The sequence below is a fragment of the Botrytis cinerea genome, chromosome 3, assembly GCF_000143535.2.
Source record: "Botrytis cinerea B05.10 chromosome 3, complete sequence".
Classification (NCBI taxonomy): domain Eukaryota; kingdom Fungi; phylum Ascomycota; class Leotiomycetes; order Helotiales; family Sclerotiniaceae; genus Botrytis; species Botrytis cinerea.
In genome coordinates this window covers 1,597,479-1,613,604 of record NC_037312.1, presented here as the reverse complement: position 1 = coordinate 1,613,604, position 16,126 = coordinate 1,597,479, and the positions used below count along the sequence as shown (strand labels likewise).

General features: G+C 44.1%; 3 protein-coding genes across 3 annotated transcripts; 1 reads left to right on the top strand and 2 right to left on the bottom strand.

Moving 5' to 3' along the window:
- Positions 1–678: 678 nt before the first annotated feature.
- Positions 679–3,303, bottom strand: BCIN_03g04780 (hypothetical protein). The gene is made up of 5 exons (XM_024691970.1): positions 3,217–3,303; positions 2,401–2,920; positions 1,879–2,347; positions 1,432–1,827; positions 679–1,373 (listed from the first exon to the last, which is right to left on the bottom strand). The coding sequence occupies exons 2-5, from the start codon at positions 2,542–2,544 to the stop codon at positions 1,207–1,209; spliced, it is 1,176 nt and encodes a 391-aa protein (XP_024547743.1). The 5' UTR covers positions 2,545–2,920; positions 3,217–3,303; the 3' UTR covers positions 679–1,206.
- Positions 3,304–11,909: 8,606 nt separating this feature from the next.
- On the top strand, positions 11,910–12,927 carry BCIN_03g04770 (hypothetical protein). Its single transcript, XM_001560678.2, has 2 exons — positions 11,910–12,401; positions 12,505–12,927. Exons 1-2 carry the CDS (start codon positions 12,297–12,299, stop codon positions 12,706–12,708), a joined length of 309 nt encoding a protein of 102 aa, XP_001560728.1. The 5' UTR covers positions 11,910–12,296; the 3' UTR covers positions 12,709–12,927.
- Positions 12,928–12,931: 4 nt separating this feature from the next.
- Positions 12,932–15,905, bottom strand: BCIN_03g04760 (hypothetical protein). The gene is made up of 4 exons (XM_001560677.2): positions 14,394–15,905; positions 14,082–14,250; positions 13,437–13,858; positions 12,932–13,348 (listed from the first exon to the last, which is right to left on the bottom strand). The coding sequence occupies exons 1-4, from the start codon at positions 14,487–14,489 to the stop codon at positions 13,238–13,240; spliced, it is 798 nt and encodes a 265-aa protein (XP_001560727.1). The 5' UTR covers positions 14,490–15,905; the 3' UTR covers positions 12,932–13,237.
- Positions 15,906–16,126: the final 221 nt, after the last annotated feature.

The following is a 16,126-nucleotide window of genomic DNA, read 5'->3' as shown; positions in this document are numbered from 1 at the left end:
TTTCCTGTCGATCGGCCGTAATCCTGCCACTGAGTTGGGTGCGCTAGATCGAGAGCTTCTTGCGAATGGATGTTGGAACGTTGACCCTCAATATTCCATCTCGAACAACAAACTCCCATCACAAGACCCCTCCCTACTTACCAATAATTTGGCCAAGCCCCCATACACATATATGCATAACTTCCAGTCTGCAAATCAAACCTCAGCACCTCCTATCCAAGAATTCATACCGACTCCTCAACATCAAACGTCAAACCCCCATACCTACCAAGTATGTATGTGTAAAATTTCCGTGGAAGCTCGCACTCTCACCATCAAATCAGCCTCGATGCCATAGCCCCACATACAACGGTACGCCATCTAAGTGGTCCGTCATGCCCTGGCTTTTTCTGACGTGAGGCTAAGCAGTATGCGCTGCACCCCTCTATTCGTTTCCCCCTCTTGATATATATGCTGTAGCACGTGTTTTTCCTCTTCCGTAAGCCGAGCATACCTACGACTATCGCACAATCAAACATTAAGGGTGTTCTTCGCACTATGCACAAAAAGGACGCCATATTGCTTTTCCAAACACGCGCACAGAGAAAGATATCCAGCTCTGGAACTTTTAGATTGACAGAGAATGAAGTCGAGGAAAATACAACACAGACACAACATCAAGAAATTTGGTATATATTTTGAATTTAAATTTGAGATTGGCTAATGCATCAACACTGATATAGATGAGATGGATGTACAGTAAGTAAAATCTTTCATGAACGAACAAATCAGTAGTGGATATATAGGCTAAAAAGTTAACTGGAACAACTCCAATCCAGATCTTCCCGCATGCACAGTGCGTGCAACCCTAGTAGCAGTACGTAAAAATCCCAACGTATCATCAAGAAACGAAACCCCAAACCCCAAGAAATCCGAGAAGAGAATATTTCATCCCGGGTATACATCGTAAAAAAGGAAAGAAAAATAATGACGAAACTCCCCAAAATCCTAAAAAAAAAAAAAAAAAAACCTTAAATGTCTATATGCAAAAAAAAGAAGAGAAATAATGAGTAAGAAAATAAATTCGAAACGATTGGTATTGGTATCCCCGCTGTGCTTGCAATCAATCAATCGTGGTATAACGGAGAAGAAGATGGAAAAAAAAACATGTGAAAATAATCAAAATCCCAGAAAACTTTTAATCTCATCTCAAATCCCTCGTATTCTTTAATCCGAGCTCACGCTGGAATTCGAAGATTCTGATGTTTCGGAGGATTTATCATCGTGGATGTGGGCTTCCCATTCAGCGACCGACATGGGTTTTTCAGTCATGGCTGCCAAGCGGAAAAGGTGGCGGGCCTGAATACGGGAGTCGTAGTCGACAGTTGCGGTGTCTATTCTTTCTGTTAGGATTTGTTTTGTCAAAGTAGAAGGTAGAAAGAGAAAACATACGTAGAGTGCTTCGCCCATCAAACATGACCACTGAGTGTTTTTCCCAACCCACTCTGGCCTGGAAATCGTGGCCCATACAAACATGGTCCACCAAGAATTTCATAAGCATTTCCTTCTCGCCATCCTTGAGCCCGACAATATCGGTCAAGAATTCTGAGTTGAGGTAGAGCGCTTTTTCGCCCGAGACGGGATGGACTCGAACGATTGGGTGCAGGGAGTCGATCGGGTCGGTTCGGACAGTTCCTCGGGCGGCGCGGGCATAGCCAATCATCTTTTGAGATGAATGGTTTGCCTTGAGGTCCTGTATCATTGCGCGGAAGGTGGGCGAGAGGCGTTTGTAGGCTTCCACAGTGTCGGCAAATACGGTGTCACCACCAACATCGGGGCATGCTAATACTGGCTGGGTGTTAGAAATGTTGAAGTCTGTAGCCAGGAATGTAAACTTACTGCCAAGCATGATATATCCAGGGGGCTGTTTTTCATAGCTGACATCGTGATGCCAGAGTGTGGAAGTCAATTTCTTCTGGAAGAAATTTGCGATTTCCTCTTCGTTGTGATCGCGATGAATGACATGGAAAGGAGGGTGTCCCTTAACGGAACCAGAGACAGGCTGGATGCTTAATGGTCCGAAATAGGACATGAAATCTTGTTGAAATTGGGGTCCAGCGTGAAGGAAGTCGGATTGTTCTCGAAGAACAACAATTTTGCGTTCGGTTATTAAAAGTGCAAGCTCGTCCTTGCCGGCGTCAGAGAGCTCCTCCATTTTTACACCACTCAAAATAGTTCCCATCTTGGGCGTGATGTGCTTGGCTTTGACGCCACCCTTGAAAAGGTTTGGCTTGGACTTGTTTGCTCGCAGGGCTGGGTCATGATACTCGAAGTGCTTAACTTCGTCGAACCAGACATCATCCTCCCACTTCGTGTTTATTAGTGGCTGGTTAATGAATTGGAATTAAGCCTGTCACTTACCGATGGAAGGTAGCTTGGGAATTCTGTTCGGCATTTAGATCTCTGGTCGTATTCATCGGATACATGATTGTATGGCAGGTTGATGTCGTAGCTAATCTCTGGGACAGCTACTTCATCTTCCTCTGTGAGTCGACTAGGTGCCATGATGAATGCTTAAGTTGGTATGTATATTATGAATGGTAAAAGAGATGAAATGTGATGAGGATTTCTGGTGGAAGACGAAGATTTGATATAAATATGTAGAAGTGAAGTAAAGTCTCAAGGGTCTTCGATAAATTAAGAGCTTGATAGCTGGGATACTCTCGGTTGAAGACCTATTAAATATAGCTTGCAGATGAAGGGTTGGGTAACAGAAGAGCTTTGGAAGGGATGCTAATTAACAACCGTTTTCAAAATGCGGAGCTCAACGGTTGTCGTGTAGCTTGTTATTTGCTCTTCGTCAGATTGGAGATTATCAGTACTGCAATGCAGTAATAACACTTTAGCAAGCGGTGAGGACCCACGATGGTGTGACATGGTGCTGGTTGCTGATCAGTCAAGGGTATGATGAACATGGGATAATGGAGAAGAGAAAAGCCCGGCAGCTTAGGAAGGCCTTGTGGGGTCTTTCATTGCAGGGGTTTTTTGTACATGGAATTTTCAGACCATGGTAACCAGTAGGAGATAAAGTTTCCGTTGCAACAAAATGTACTTGTGGTAATGACGAAGCTTGTATGACCCCTTAAACGCAACGGGCCGTGACACAAAATTGGAATCGTAGCGCGACTAGGAATACCTAAACGTGGGATTAATGCGAGAAAGTCGAAACATCCTTACCTAAAGCCAAGGAAATAAGCCCAGGAGGGAAAAAAGTACGAGATGAACGACATTAGATCATTGTAGAGAATGCAATAACTGTACAGCGAAGCCTTTGCTGATCATGAAAAGGCTTCAATTAGAACAACAACTCCTTACTTAATTACCTGCAAGCATGGGACTAAAATTTCACACACATACTAGGTAGATTTAGGGACCTACCTCTTTGCGTAAAGTTTGATGAAATAACTTCTACGTTGGGCATAAGGAAAAGGAAGTGGAGCTTGAAGCGAGAAGGAACATTCGCTGAAATGTTCTAGCTGCGATTCGTGGAACATGGGACTTGTTGTAACTTCCAAGGCTATGCAGAATGTTCAAAAGGTAAGAAATGTGTGGAAACTATTCGGGGGATCCGGTACTATATTGTGGACTACAATCGCTTTTTAATTTACGGTGATATATCCGAAGTGAGCCTTCATTTTTGCCCATGTTGAAATTTGCAAGCTTAGACCCCGAAGTGCTTGAAATTTGAAATTAGAAGAATGAAATTTGAAAAAGATGATGTGCATGGAAGTTCAAAGTGCGTGTTCGCCAGAGTTTCCACCAGGATTATATTTCGTCCCACTTGTTCCATAAGTTCCATTGATTTGTTCCACGCTTTGATGGATATTAAACCTTGTAGGCTTACACATTTCGAACCACAAAAAAATGGATCAAATTTTGGATTCCACAACGTCAATTTTTTTCTCTCCCGCTCTGTCTGTCTTCCACGCTAAAGGTCTTTTCAACTTTTGAAGTCTCCATTTGCCCAATGTTGATATTCGTTCTTCAATGAACTCATAATTTGATGGCAGTAGAGTTCGCGTAATCTTCTGGTCATCATCCCATATTCATCCAATCAGCTGATTCTACCCTCGCCTCTCGCATGCATATTTGGGTGTTTAATCGCAGTATCTTCCTGCAGATTATCGGCCACAGATTTCCATGTCACCGTATCGATCAGCAGACCGAGATTTGACAGGGCTTGCCGCATTTCCAGATTTTGCTTCGGAAAGAAACCTATACAAGCCCCGTCCAGTAGTCCTCGATTCATGCAAAAAGATTTTCTCTGCGATTGTAGTTACACAGCATTTCGTAGATGTGAACAAGTTTTGGTTAATATTAGACCGACATGATAATTGGGATGCGTCGCCTTAAGCAGCTTGAAATGAATATTCTTAGCTCTTGGAATGACTGTCGATTCAAGCTATTCACAGCCCAGGAACTTGGAAGTGACTTTTTACAAGACAATTTGTTCCATGCATACATCATACTACACCTGCACATTGCTTCAATGGCCGAGAGCAATGGAGGGAATGATATCCTTAGATTGCTCAGCAATGATGCAAGAGGATACATGGGCTGCTGTGGACAGGATGCCTATAGAATAAGGTCTTTAATTGCCAACGTAAAATGCGAGTTGGCCATAAAATGAAGCTCGTGGAAGATTCCCAATTCGCAATGACAATTTTGCCCGTGCATACGTTCCATAGATTTTGTTAATTGCGAATGTCCATAAAAGCGGTTTCATGCACAAGTGATAGTGTTCTCTGAGTGTGTGAGCCCATCTCAAGATGCCCAAGGTGGGGGGAGGGAAACCGGAGTCATGTCAAATTCGGACGATTTTCCGATATGTTCATGATTTAGACCGAGTAGTTCTCTAAAACTTCGCGACAGTATTGATCCGCTCAGGAGCGAGCATAGCCTCAAACACAACGTAATATGCGCTGCGATAGATCGAAGGACTCTATTATCGGTGTCATTGGATCATTTGCCCTAGCAGAGTCGACTTGAGAGTTGCGTGGACTGAGACGCTATATCCATGTATGAAATGAAGTCATTATTTTATAAGCTAACTTCTTATATATTAACATAAAAGGCCTGTATTTAATATACAATTATGTTGTATGTGCCTTTGGAGCCTTGAATAACCGCTTTAGGGCTGGGTCGGAAGCGATGTAACCGTGTCTAGCTGCAGCATGAGCGGTGAAGAAAGGGATTGTTTCTACTCTGTCTAATACGTGATGACCCTTTGTGATTAGCTGCATTATTAATGCAGCATAGAAATGGTATAGAATCCAATTTGTAAATTGGATACTCGTAGGAAATACCGAGTCAAAGTAACCTGTGACTCAGCAGATATTCCAAACTGCCTTTCGATTATGCATGAGGCTAGTAAAAGCTACATCGAACGATCAGACGATCGGATGTGTTTGCGCCTTGTTGATATCAGGGGCCTGCTCGGGTTTGAGGCGGTTATGGACTTCCAAGTGCTTATCATACAGAAGTCCCGAGTCAGTACATTAGATGGTCGCAATGCAATCAATTTCTGTCCACCCATAAGTAAGTTGAGTGAAGAGAGTCGCGTGGTTCGCACCATTAACCCCTGTTTATCCAATTCAACGCGGGTCATCGAGGCTATTGACGCAGGCGCACTTTGAGCAGGTATGCCCGACACTCTTAACGACGTGCATCTTGTCTCAGGAGACACCTCGGGAATCAGAGCTCCAGGAACGGCTGGACTTTGCTCTGCCAGAACAGTATGCCCAATTACCACAGACACACTAGCTAAAGCTGGCGAGCTTCGTGGAGATCTAGTGACACAATGATGTAAACAGTATTTTCAAGAATCAACAGATTGGAAACTTCTGTTATTGCTAAAGCACTCAAGATGAGAAGGATCCACATGCCGAGGGCAAATAGGTATCCGGATAAAAGCAGACTAAACACCGCATGAAACCATGACTTGTAGTATTCGCAAGAATTGCCATTTCGAATCATGAATAATACTCAAATGTCTCGGAGGCGGGGACTTACCCGTCAATCCCACAGTGTCAGTCAAGACTTTGCAAGAGCCTTGCAATGAGGATTCCGGGTCCCACGATTCATGACAGTGCGATTACCAGACATTGCAATAAACCGTACATGCGATATTTCCCGATAGTACACTATGGCTGTTCATATGACGTCCCAAGATGTATAGCAATGTGCGCATCATCATCGGCCGGTCAAGTTCGAAAACATTATTGCTTGTGGTTTGGTAGTCAGGTCGCCTGTTAAACAAGACACCCATCAAATATGACAAGTCGAGTACCACAGATGAATGCTGAACTAGTCGTTTTTGGAATGAGGGTTTGCAGGTGCTGAAATAGTATTTGAGAATAAGTGTGGATATTTCTCTTGCATGATACTGTCTTCCTCGGGTGGTGAATGTGATGATGGTACATGTGTTGACGAAACCTCAAATCGAAAAGAAGGCGCAGCTATTTGGGATTTTAGAGTTGGCTCCTTTTCCTCCGGTCTACCCGATATACTTCTCGACTTCGTATTCTTCTCCTCAGAATCTATATCAGACACAGATTTCATGCCAAAATTCAGCCATTGTGCTCAGGTTGAGAATCCAATATTGAAATCTTCAATTGTCTCGAGATCCTTGATCTTTTTTAGTTGGTATCTGCCACACAAACCAAGGGCTTACACCAGTTCATCCCGTTGCCATGTGCAGTTGATTTACCTGCCGTCCAGTAGATCGAGCGTGTCTGAGATGTAAGGTAAGCTGGTTTTTGCAATGTGATTGTCAAATCGCCGGTATCATACTTTCTGTTTCTTTCAATTGAACATTTGCTCTGCTTCCCTTTAAGTCCTGGCAATTTGTCCAGATATGCGGATCCTACTCTAGGAAATTCGAATTGAGACATTGTTGCTGAGGATTAAAGTGAGACCGGTGTGGAGAATAACGACGATGCTCGCTACCAGAAAATGAGTTTCAAGCTTCTGGAAGCTTTGGAAGGCGGGGCTCGATCGGCAGGACGGCAAACGCTTAGCTCTGATGCGAAGCCAATGACAGAAGGTTTGAGCCTCGAAGCCGTTGCAGTACTCGATTTCATTTCCACCGTGCTCGTTTGCAAGTACCGAACGCAAAGCTTTTCGAAGCTTTTACCTTCCGTCATCAGTTGCCTGCCGAAGATAATCCCAAATTTAGTTGTCAAATGAAACTCTCGGCACATGGCGAAATAAAGTTGGAGAAGTTGAAATCGAGTTGGAAAGGCAACCAAGAGCGAGGGGGAAAGCAGTTCCAGAGAGGATCTCGAGGGTTTCGACAACATCAGTCAGACAACAGGGAGTGTCGCTCCAGGCCCGGGGGATAAAGCCTTTCGGGGAGCCAACATCCTAGGACTCATGTCGTTTTTGGGACCCGATGCAGGTAATGATTACTCGAATTAATCTCCATCTCCGATTTCTGACTTCTCGAGAAGTCTCATTGCTTGGCCAGGAGCGAACTGATGGAGGTTCAGTCAAGCTCGTGAAGGAAATCAATAAACGCATAAATACATTTGCTCTCGAGAATGGAAACAAACAAAGGTGCCATAACCAGGTGGGATCACTACGATATATATATTTCCATGTTGCTCAACATCCAAAACCCCTTCTATGGCACAATCCATGCTAGTGAGGTGGAGTATTTTCCCAGCAGCCGCAGCTCGCGCAGTATGCGAAAAATATCATCACGTGAAACTCGCTGAAGCGATTTAAATCTTGTAGCGCAAATTATTTTTGCTAACTACCGGCACTATTTTAGATTCATGAGCGGAAGATAGTTCTTCTTGCAAAGGGATGAGCAACTGATACTAGGATCGGAATTCTTGGGTCTACCTCCAGAAGTCTTGGGAAATCGAGGTTCATCGGGCTGCCCCTTCTGCTTAGCCCAGTACCTCTCATCTATAATTACACGATAATTATGGTTACACGTTGGTGACACAGGGCTGTGATGCAGCCAAAAGTTCCCTATCATATACTCGTCGAATAATTCAATATGTACCAATCTATTGTACGGGGCCGGAAGGCGTGTTACACAAATTAATCAGATGCATGAAGTCTCATACACTTACCCGTCGGGGGAAAATGACAATGGAAAAATGGTTTGGCAAAAGCTTTCTTCCAAAGTCGATGAATTCAGGAATCCTATAGGCTATAACGCAATACAAAGCACAATCGGCAATGCTTCTAACTCTATGTATATACTGTTTTCGTTGTAAAATTACAACATTGTCAAGGATTACCCTGGATATGTTACCAAGGGCTAATCGCTTACCTGCATACATGAAGAATGGGTACTCATTGTGCAGATATTGTTGAAGATTCAGGGCGTAGTATCCAAAGTATTGAAGAACAATTGTTCAACTCACCAAAATGGTAGCCATTCCTGAAATATTGTCTCCCAAGGACACAGTGACATCGGAGGATCAAAGGGGTTTAGTGACTCATTGGTGCTGAGACGAGCCACAATTTATGGTCTGGCACGATATCACTTTTCCTATGGGAAGGAGTGTCCGATATTCGCTTTGGGAAATACAGCATGATATATCCTAGAGCCACAAAATGAACGTTTTAATGGTGTTCATGATTAGTGCAATCAAAAGGACAGCCTTGAGAATATCACGGGCCATTCGACGGCTACACGTGAACAGATGTCTTGCAACAATATGCAGGGAACTATCCATTCAAAGTACAAATTGAACTCTGCGGAATGTGACGTCGGTAGTAAATTCAAAGTGCGACCTATACCGCTGCTTGAGAGAAGATATCAGTCTGTTAGAGTCTTCTGCAGGAAAGTCATTGCTCCATTCGATCAGCTTAAAGCCTCTCATCGTTTGAGAAATACTCGAATGTTTCTATCTGCAAAGTTTTTATTGTACACTATGTGCATTTTCAAACGTTCAGTTCAGTACGCTTACTATACATACTATTTCCGACCCTTCAGTTGGCTTCCGCTCTTCTCCGAGCAACTTCTGGAATGAGACTCGCCACACTAGTGAGCTACATAAACGAGAGCCTAAAGTCGTAATTCCAGATATGGACACTGGATTCGAGCCTAGTTGTTATCCCATGGTTCAATTAGCAATGTCGGCGCTTAGAAAGTGGTGTCAGAGACTGCCCCTTGCCCTCTCCCAAGAACAGGATACTAGGCAACTTTCAAATTTGTTAAACTAGCCCTTATTGGGAGCGCGGATTGGCGCCCATTTGCCGATGCTTGATGATGGTCACTCTCAAAAAATTGAAAATCCGGAATCAAAGGACAACAAAAGCCAAAGATGATCTTAAAACAATTGCACATGTACTAGGGTTATGAGATGGCCGTAAGATGATTACACTGTCAGACCAAGTCTGTCCATCGCGTTTTTTCTTTATCAACTGCCATATCAAAGATGGTATGGATTTTGAATAACACAAACCATCTCATGTAAAAACTTCAGATTATCTAACAATTCAACCATGTGATATTCATATGACTGTCGTGAGGTTAGCTCTGTCGGGTCAAATGGTATCATATGATTGGTCATGATATGGCCATCAAGTCGGATTTACACCTCTAAAATATACATCATTTTGGCGAGTTCGATATTGAAGCTCTGACAGTTCTGGCTGCAGTCTAGTCGTCTTTCTATCCTTATTCCAACTCTCATACAAGATCATTAAGTGCAGTACATTCACAATGATGATCTGAAGATTCTAGGTACGTACAAGGGATTTTAACCTAACTTTCAGATACTCGTACATCTGTCGACGTCTACTTGGCCAAAAGCCCTTTTATCTTTTTGACTCTTTTTGAAAATTAAGCATAAGAGCTTCCGGACACTCGTTTCAGCATTTTCCATTCATCTATCCTAGGTTCTCGATCATCCATAACTTACTGCACAAGTTCGCTAACGAATATTCAGCCAATTTCTCCTCTACCCCGCGACCGTTCAAAACGATTGCCCAATTTTTTTTAATTTTTTTTCAATGTGGAATCTAAAAATCGAGCTGCCTATAATAATTAAAGATTCTTGAACGCGTATAGTCAGTCATGCATACACATGATCTACCTACCTACCTGACCATACTTGCCCGCCACCATTTTGCGACTACATTGTCATTTCGCATGCTTTCTCAACCTGGACACTCTATATACAGTCTCATTCGAAAAATCTAGTGCTCTTTAACTGCCATCGACTGGAAACAATCAACCACCCTCTCAATCGTTATCCTTTTTTGATCAGTTCAGCCTCAAACGATTCATTTACCGAGTTACAGAAACCTTCAGGTATAATTGATCAGGCTAGAGTATCTTGACAACGGGAACTTACACTACGAATATTCGAACTCCGTATCCAATGACCGTAAATTATGGCACTTCAGATGAAAAAGCCTTAGCCTCTAAAGGTAGAAAGCATGGGAGACATAACCATGACCTTCAAAGCTCAATCGGAGTTTTATCGTGTGAAGTTTATTAGTAGTAGAAATCTCGACAACAATTCTTATACTTGATAGTCCTGCCTCTAGATCATCTAGTGTTAGTTTCAATTTGAGTTTGAGAAGGACGTTATTACACAGATCTCGACACGGATGAGGCTTGATTCTTGCACCAGACGGACAACATTATTCGACAGCACGGAGAAAATATAATTTAAACACTTAACGAGAGTTCAGAATTTGGCGAGAAATTCGAATAGAAAAGTAGCAAGATGATAGATGACACAACAAGCCCAAAAATCACAGAAGTTTAGAAGCTCATAGTAGATGTAACACAATGTATGATATAGTGACTTTTTTATTTCTGGCGGAGCAGTCAGAGAGCATTGGACGGTTCGCTGATACCCTCATGGAAAGCTCTCGGGTAACTTAAACACTGAGCTTTGATTTATACACTCTCATCTTGTATAATAATAGAAACGAATTTTCTTCCTCCAATCCAATCCAAGGGCGCCAACCCCAATATCGAATCCAGAACCTTCAAGGCCCCGCTTTTACCGGCTACCGATGCTAGTCAGACATGCCGATACATCCGACTCAGCCCTGCAGCTAGCGCAAAGTAGTGACATTTTTAATACCTATTTGCAGTAACACCAGACAGACAGACAGACAGCATTTGCGAGAATGCGAGAATGCGAGAATGCGCAGTATAATATGGTCTTTGATTGTACAAATGCAGCATCTCTATCTCAAACAACCCCCGTGATTCTTTTCGTTCACTTGCAGTTCATCCAAACGAGGATCTTGTACCAACCGTTTCAACACCCAGTCCTTAATAAATCCCAACGCATAAACCACCAACGAACTTACTAAACTAGTGGGACATGCACTCATAGGACTGACTGACTGACTGCCTGACTGCCTAGAAGGAAGTTCTGATACTGGAATCGAAATGGGATGTTTCCCAGCCCAACATATCCGCAGTAGAATTCGTAGATATCTATCTATTTTAATACTCGCGCGATAAACTCTCCATCCAAATCTTATAAAGAGAACCCCCCCAGCACAAAGTTCCAAACTCAATTTCTCCCTCAATTTCGCAGTCTACACACAGAGCAGAATTGCGCTTGCTTCTCAATGCGTCCGCCCATCTGTGCACACCCACTATAAGGTCAGTGATCCGACCTCAGCACAGCACCCAGCCATCATGATCCCCGCATGTGACCCCCTCCCCAAATTTACACCTTCATCTCATACCCGGCATCGTGCAAGCATGCACATCAAAGCCACACACACACCCGCGAATCGCAGCGTCGCATATGGATGCATGCGGGCGGTCGTGAGCGAGGATACCGCTGTAGGGCGCCAAGCAGCCAAGCTCGTCTTGCTTGTATCACACGTAAAGGCTTACATCACGATTATATTGGGTTCGGTACGGTTATGGATGGATGAACCTTTGAGGATCGCCGTTGGCTGCGGCTGGGATGTTTTGCCGTGGAGGAGTGCTGAGCAGGTATAAGAAGAGTGCGGGTGACCCTGAGAGTGAATTTGTTTGTGCTGTTTGCTTACTACCTACTGTATTTTATTATTTTTGCTTGCGAGTTCAATTGGAATTATCTCTTTCCATCTCCCTCCCTCACTCACTCAATCTCTCTCTCTCTCTCTCACTCGCAACATCCCAAACTCCTCCGTCTCCCATCCAAATCTATCATCCTCCAATTTATCAAACCGAGTTCTGATAGTCAGAAAATTCGATCGGATTACGATCAAACAAATACATCCATCTATCCATCTATCCATACACCTCCCAACCCACCAAATCTGAAAACATGGTCGCCGCCACAAACCCCCGCACCACCCTCCACCCAGCCATGATCCGTCAACCACCCGCTGCCTACAACGCCAAAGGTCAAGATTTTGAAATGAGAGAACCTGTACGTCCATTTCTACCTTCATCTTCATCTCCCACTCTAACCCTTCCTTCCCTTCCCTTCTCTCCCTCCCAAACCCAAACCCACGCTAACCCCCCTCCCAAAGTCCAAACACGCCACCATGTCCATGTCACCCACCCCCACCGGCACCCTCTCCCGCACCAGCAGCAGCGAATCGCACGTATCGGGCAGCGCACACGCCGCAGGAAGCGTACCCGTACACCAGAGAGGTGGCGGAGGAAACGGAGGATTGTGCTGTGGAATTTGTGCCGGATTGGCTTGTTTTGAATGTTTGGAGTGTTGTTGCTAGTGTGAGAGAGCGGGACGCGGAGAGATAGAGAGAGAGAGAGAGAGAGCACGTTGAGGTTATTTTTCTTGGGGTTTGGGGGTTTGGACGGGGCGGGGAGTTGCTTCACTTGTGATGGATGGGTTACGCAGGGTAGCTTGCTTATGACTTTATGAAATGAATTTTGGATTTTTTAATTGGTACTTCTTTGTGTGAAATGATGAAATCCTGTAAGAACTACTAAGGTTGGAACATCTCTACAACGTCATATTGTCGATTAGTGTCTATCTAAAGATGGCTTTACAAGTGACATCAAGCAAAGTAGTGAGTGGCATTTATCTTCAATTGAATATTCTTCCGCTCCAGCTGCAAGTTTAAAAGACAAACTACAAACCGTAAGCTACCCATTTAACCTTAGTAAACCAATCCTCGCATGTTCTCCACCGATTATATGGCTGGTGTTTGCAATATAGGCGCAATGCAAAAAGTCCTTCTTTACTCATATGATATAGGAGAGCGAGAATGAAAATATCCTGGAATAGACAATACACGACTAAGATTTCTCTTCTTCAACTCCCTCTTGGACCTTGAAATCTTGCTTTGCTGGTCTTTGTCCAAATATCGTACTGCCGACCCTAACTTCTCCGCTTCCTTGTCGGATCGCCTGTTGAATTGTTAGTTCTGGCATCACAATACAATTTCCGGAAAGAGGGGAGCAAAAAGATTAGAGATATGACAGGAATCAAACGCACCTCTTCAAAATCCTCACTCATGCCCATGCTCAGTTCCAACCCCTCTAGACCCAACTCCTTCTCAACCCGATCTCTCTCCTCTCTTAACACTTTGAAATCCTCATTTTCCTCGCCTTCTTTCATTTGGCTTCTAGCTATCGCGCCAATAGTCATAAATCCCACTAGTTTTAAATACGGACATTCTTCAATGACGTATTTGCATAATTCGGTAGTGTCTTTCCCAGGCGAGACGCCAGATTTCGAGGATTCACCTGAAGTGTTGAGTTGAATGTGGATGTTTAAGGGAGAGGGGGGCGAGTTTGAATCAGCGGGCATGGGGAGAAGAGAGCGCCCGAGGGATAATTGGGAGGCCTTCTTTTGGGAATCGATGGAGGAAACAAGGTGGAGGTTGAAGACTGTGGAGGCGAGGGGTTTGCATTTATCTAATCCGTGAGGTTAGCGATGAGGTTGAAAAGATATGAGACGACGAGGATTGCTGAAAGCGGTCTAAACAGGATTCCGAAGCCTACACAGGTGTAGCAGCATCCAAGATCTATTTCTCAAAAGTATCATGTGACTCATCCCAACCTCAGCATCTTACTGATCTTTTCAGACCAGACGAACACAACTCGAACACACAAGCATGTATAGAAAAACCAGACGTACTACTCTGTAAGCCTCCAATGAAATGCCACTTGATACTCCTCGGCAGAATCTCCGCCTTTTCCATCAACTCCTGTGCATAGTTCTCACCGAAATGCTCGACATTTGCTTGCTCATGGAGAGCTAGAATATCCGTTGCTGGCTTGAGTTTAGATACTGCTACTAATCTTACCTAGCTTTTGCGTCAGTATACTTGTGCGCAGACTGTTCGAAACAGATGTAGATAGGTAAACAAAGATAACCGTTGGAAGGATGCGAAAGATAGGCACGTGTAGGGATGGATGGTCCCATGCAGGTGAGGGGCAATAAACATACATTTCTGGTTCCTGCGGCGTTGGTGACACGTTCAGAGACGGATTGGAAGGCTGAAATGAGGGTTTTGGCCCGGGCAGGGTCGCAAGTGAGCTTCATTTTCAGATTCAGATCTGGGTTGCGTTTGTTGTTGACTGTTGAGTGTTGATTTGGTGGTTTTGCAACGAAGGTTTGTGTAAGTTTATCGATAAGAATCTGGATTGTGGGTGGAGCGGAGCGGAATTACTTGGCACTGGGAAAAGGAAGCAAGGCATGGACGATATTTGTTACAGACACGAAAGATCTTGCTAGATAAAAACCTTTTGAATGATTTTTTTTTTTTTGCATTTCGGTAAAGCATGGCATCCACGCAGCAATCAAACTCTATGCCAGGGGTTTTGCCTGTTTGGGACTTTGAGACCAGACGAGGTGTGGATTCTTCGCATGTCACTGTTTATGTGTTCAATCATCCAATGTGGTCGAGAACGCAATAGCGAGGATGAGCCTAGTGCGGGTAGGTGACTCAAGGTCTAGGAAGGAGGCACAGAATAGTGTCGTTGGTGATGCGTACCTCCCTCGACGTAATTGTTGATGAGTTGGTGGTGAGTTAAGTGGACGGATGTTGGAAGTTTGTGGTCGAGATGGTCGAGATGGGCGAGAAGGGACAATTTTTCGAAGACTCAGACGTTGAAAGGTCGTGCAGGTGGTGGTGGCTTGGATTCGAAGGATGATTTTCAAGATAAGGATTTATTATTACGAAGCATGCAGAGTAGGTTGATTGCGTGTGGGTGTGATTTGATGAGATTATCGTTATGCATAGATATTAAAAGTACATGGAGTACATGCATGGAGTGAGTGCATGAGGATGAAGGAGGTTATATGAATGGAGCAGCGCACAGTATGTGTACCGGAATGTGAAGCAAGCAAGCAATGTGCACTATCTCGAAGATGGTAGAAGCACAGTTCAATCTGGATCTTCTTCTCTGTCTTGTGCATTGTACGTTGGGAAATGTTTCCACTACACTTGACTCTGGCGTTGTGTACCATTAGATTTTCCACCATCCACGTTCCACGTTCCAACATAAGGTTACTGGAGCATGATTTCCCAAGATCACGATAATTCTGGAGCCTCTCTCGTCATGCTCCAAAAGTAGTGGCTGAGATGGTCGACGGATCTACCAAACTTCCCACATTTTTCCCTCCCAAGATGTACATCATCGGCGAGTCCAATTCATGATTTGATCAGGAAGCGGCTGTGTGCAATTGGAGATCCGCACTGTTCAGTAGTTTGTTTTTCTTAGGTTCGATTTGGGTAAACTGGAGACTGCTTGTACATCGCAGAACACTGGTACGTCGTAGGGTACATTGCAGAATACACACACGGAGGCATTGGCCTAAACTTGGATCGGACTGAGATACGTGGACGATGGAGCAAGATCATGACGAGTCGCCACAGACGATGAGGAGTGACGATGAAGGACCGCATACGGAGACTTCAAGAACTCCCTCTCTTCGAATCTGGATGCAGGCGTTCTCATGCAACACATGCAACACATGCAACACATGCAAAATTCTTCTTCTAGTCCATGATCATCGTTGCATATTCCTTCCGTATACGAGGGGACTAATGTACAATATTACGCAGGAAGCCCCTTAACCCCCCGTCGTGAAACTCGTAAGGCCATGAGGAGCTTTACCCGATTGCCTACCTGAGTATTTCTTGTTTCTTTGCTCCGTACACACTCTCACTTGGTTTT

Coding starts and splice junctions, on each gene's coding strand:
- BCIN_03g04760 (XM_001560677.2), bottom strand. CDS start 14,489: ATGAAGCTCACTTGCGACCCTGCCCGGGCCAAAACCCTCATTTCAGCC. Junction 14,251..14,393: donor ACGCCGCAGGAACCAGAAAT/GTATGTTTATTG, acceptor CGCAAAAGCTAG/GTAAGATTAGTAGCAGTATC. Junction 13,859..14,081: donor CATTGGAGGCTTACAGAGTA/GTACGTCTGGTT, acceptor CTCACGGATTAG/ATAAATGCAAACCCCTCGCC.
- BCIN_03g04770 (XM_001560678.2), top strand. CDS start 12,297: ATGGTCGCCGCCACAAACCCCCGCACCACCCTCCACCCAGCCATGATC. Junction 12,402..12,504: donor ATTTTGAAATGAGAGAACCT/GTACGTCCATTT, acceptor CCCCTCCCAAAG/TCCAAACACGCCACCATGTC.
- BCIN_03g04780 (XM_024691970.1), bottom strand. CDS start 2,544: ATGGCACCTAGTCGACTCACAGAGGAAGATGAAGTAGCTGTCCCAGAG. Junction 2,348..2,400: donor TCCCAAGCTACCTTCCATCG/GTAAGTGACAGG, acceptor ATAAACACGAAG/TGGGAGGATGATGTCTGGTT. Junction 1,828..1,878: donor TGGATATATCATGCTTGGCA/GTAAGTTTACAT, acceptor ACACCCAGCCAG/TATTAGCATGCCCCGATGTT.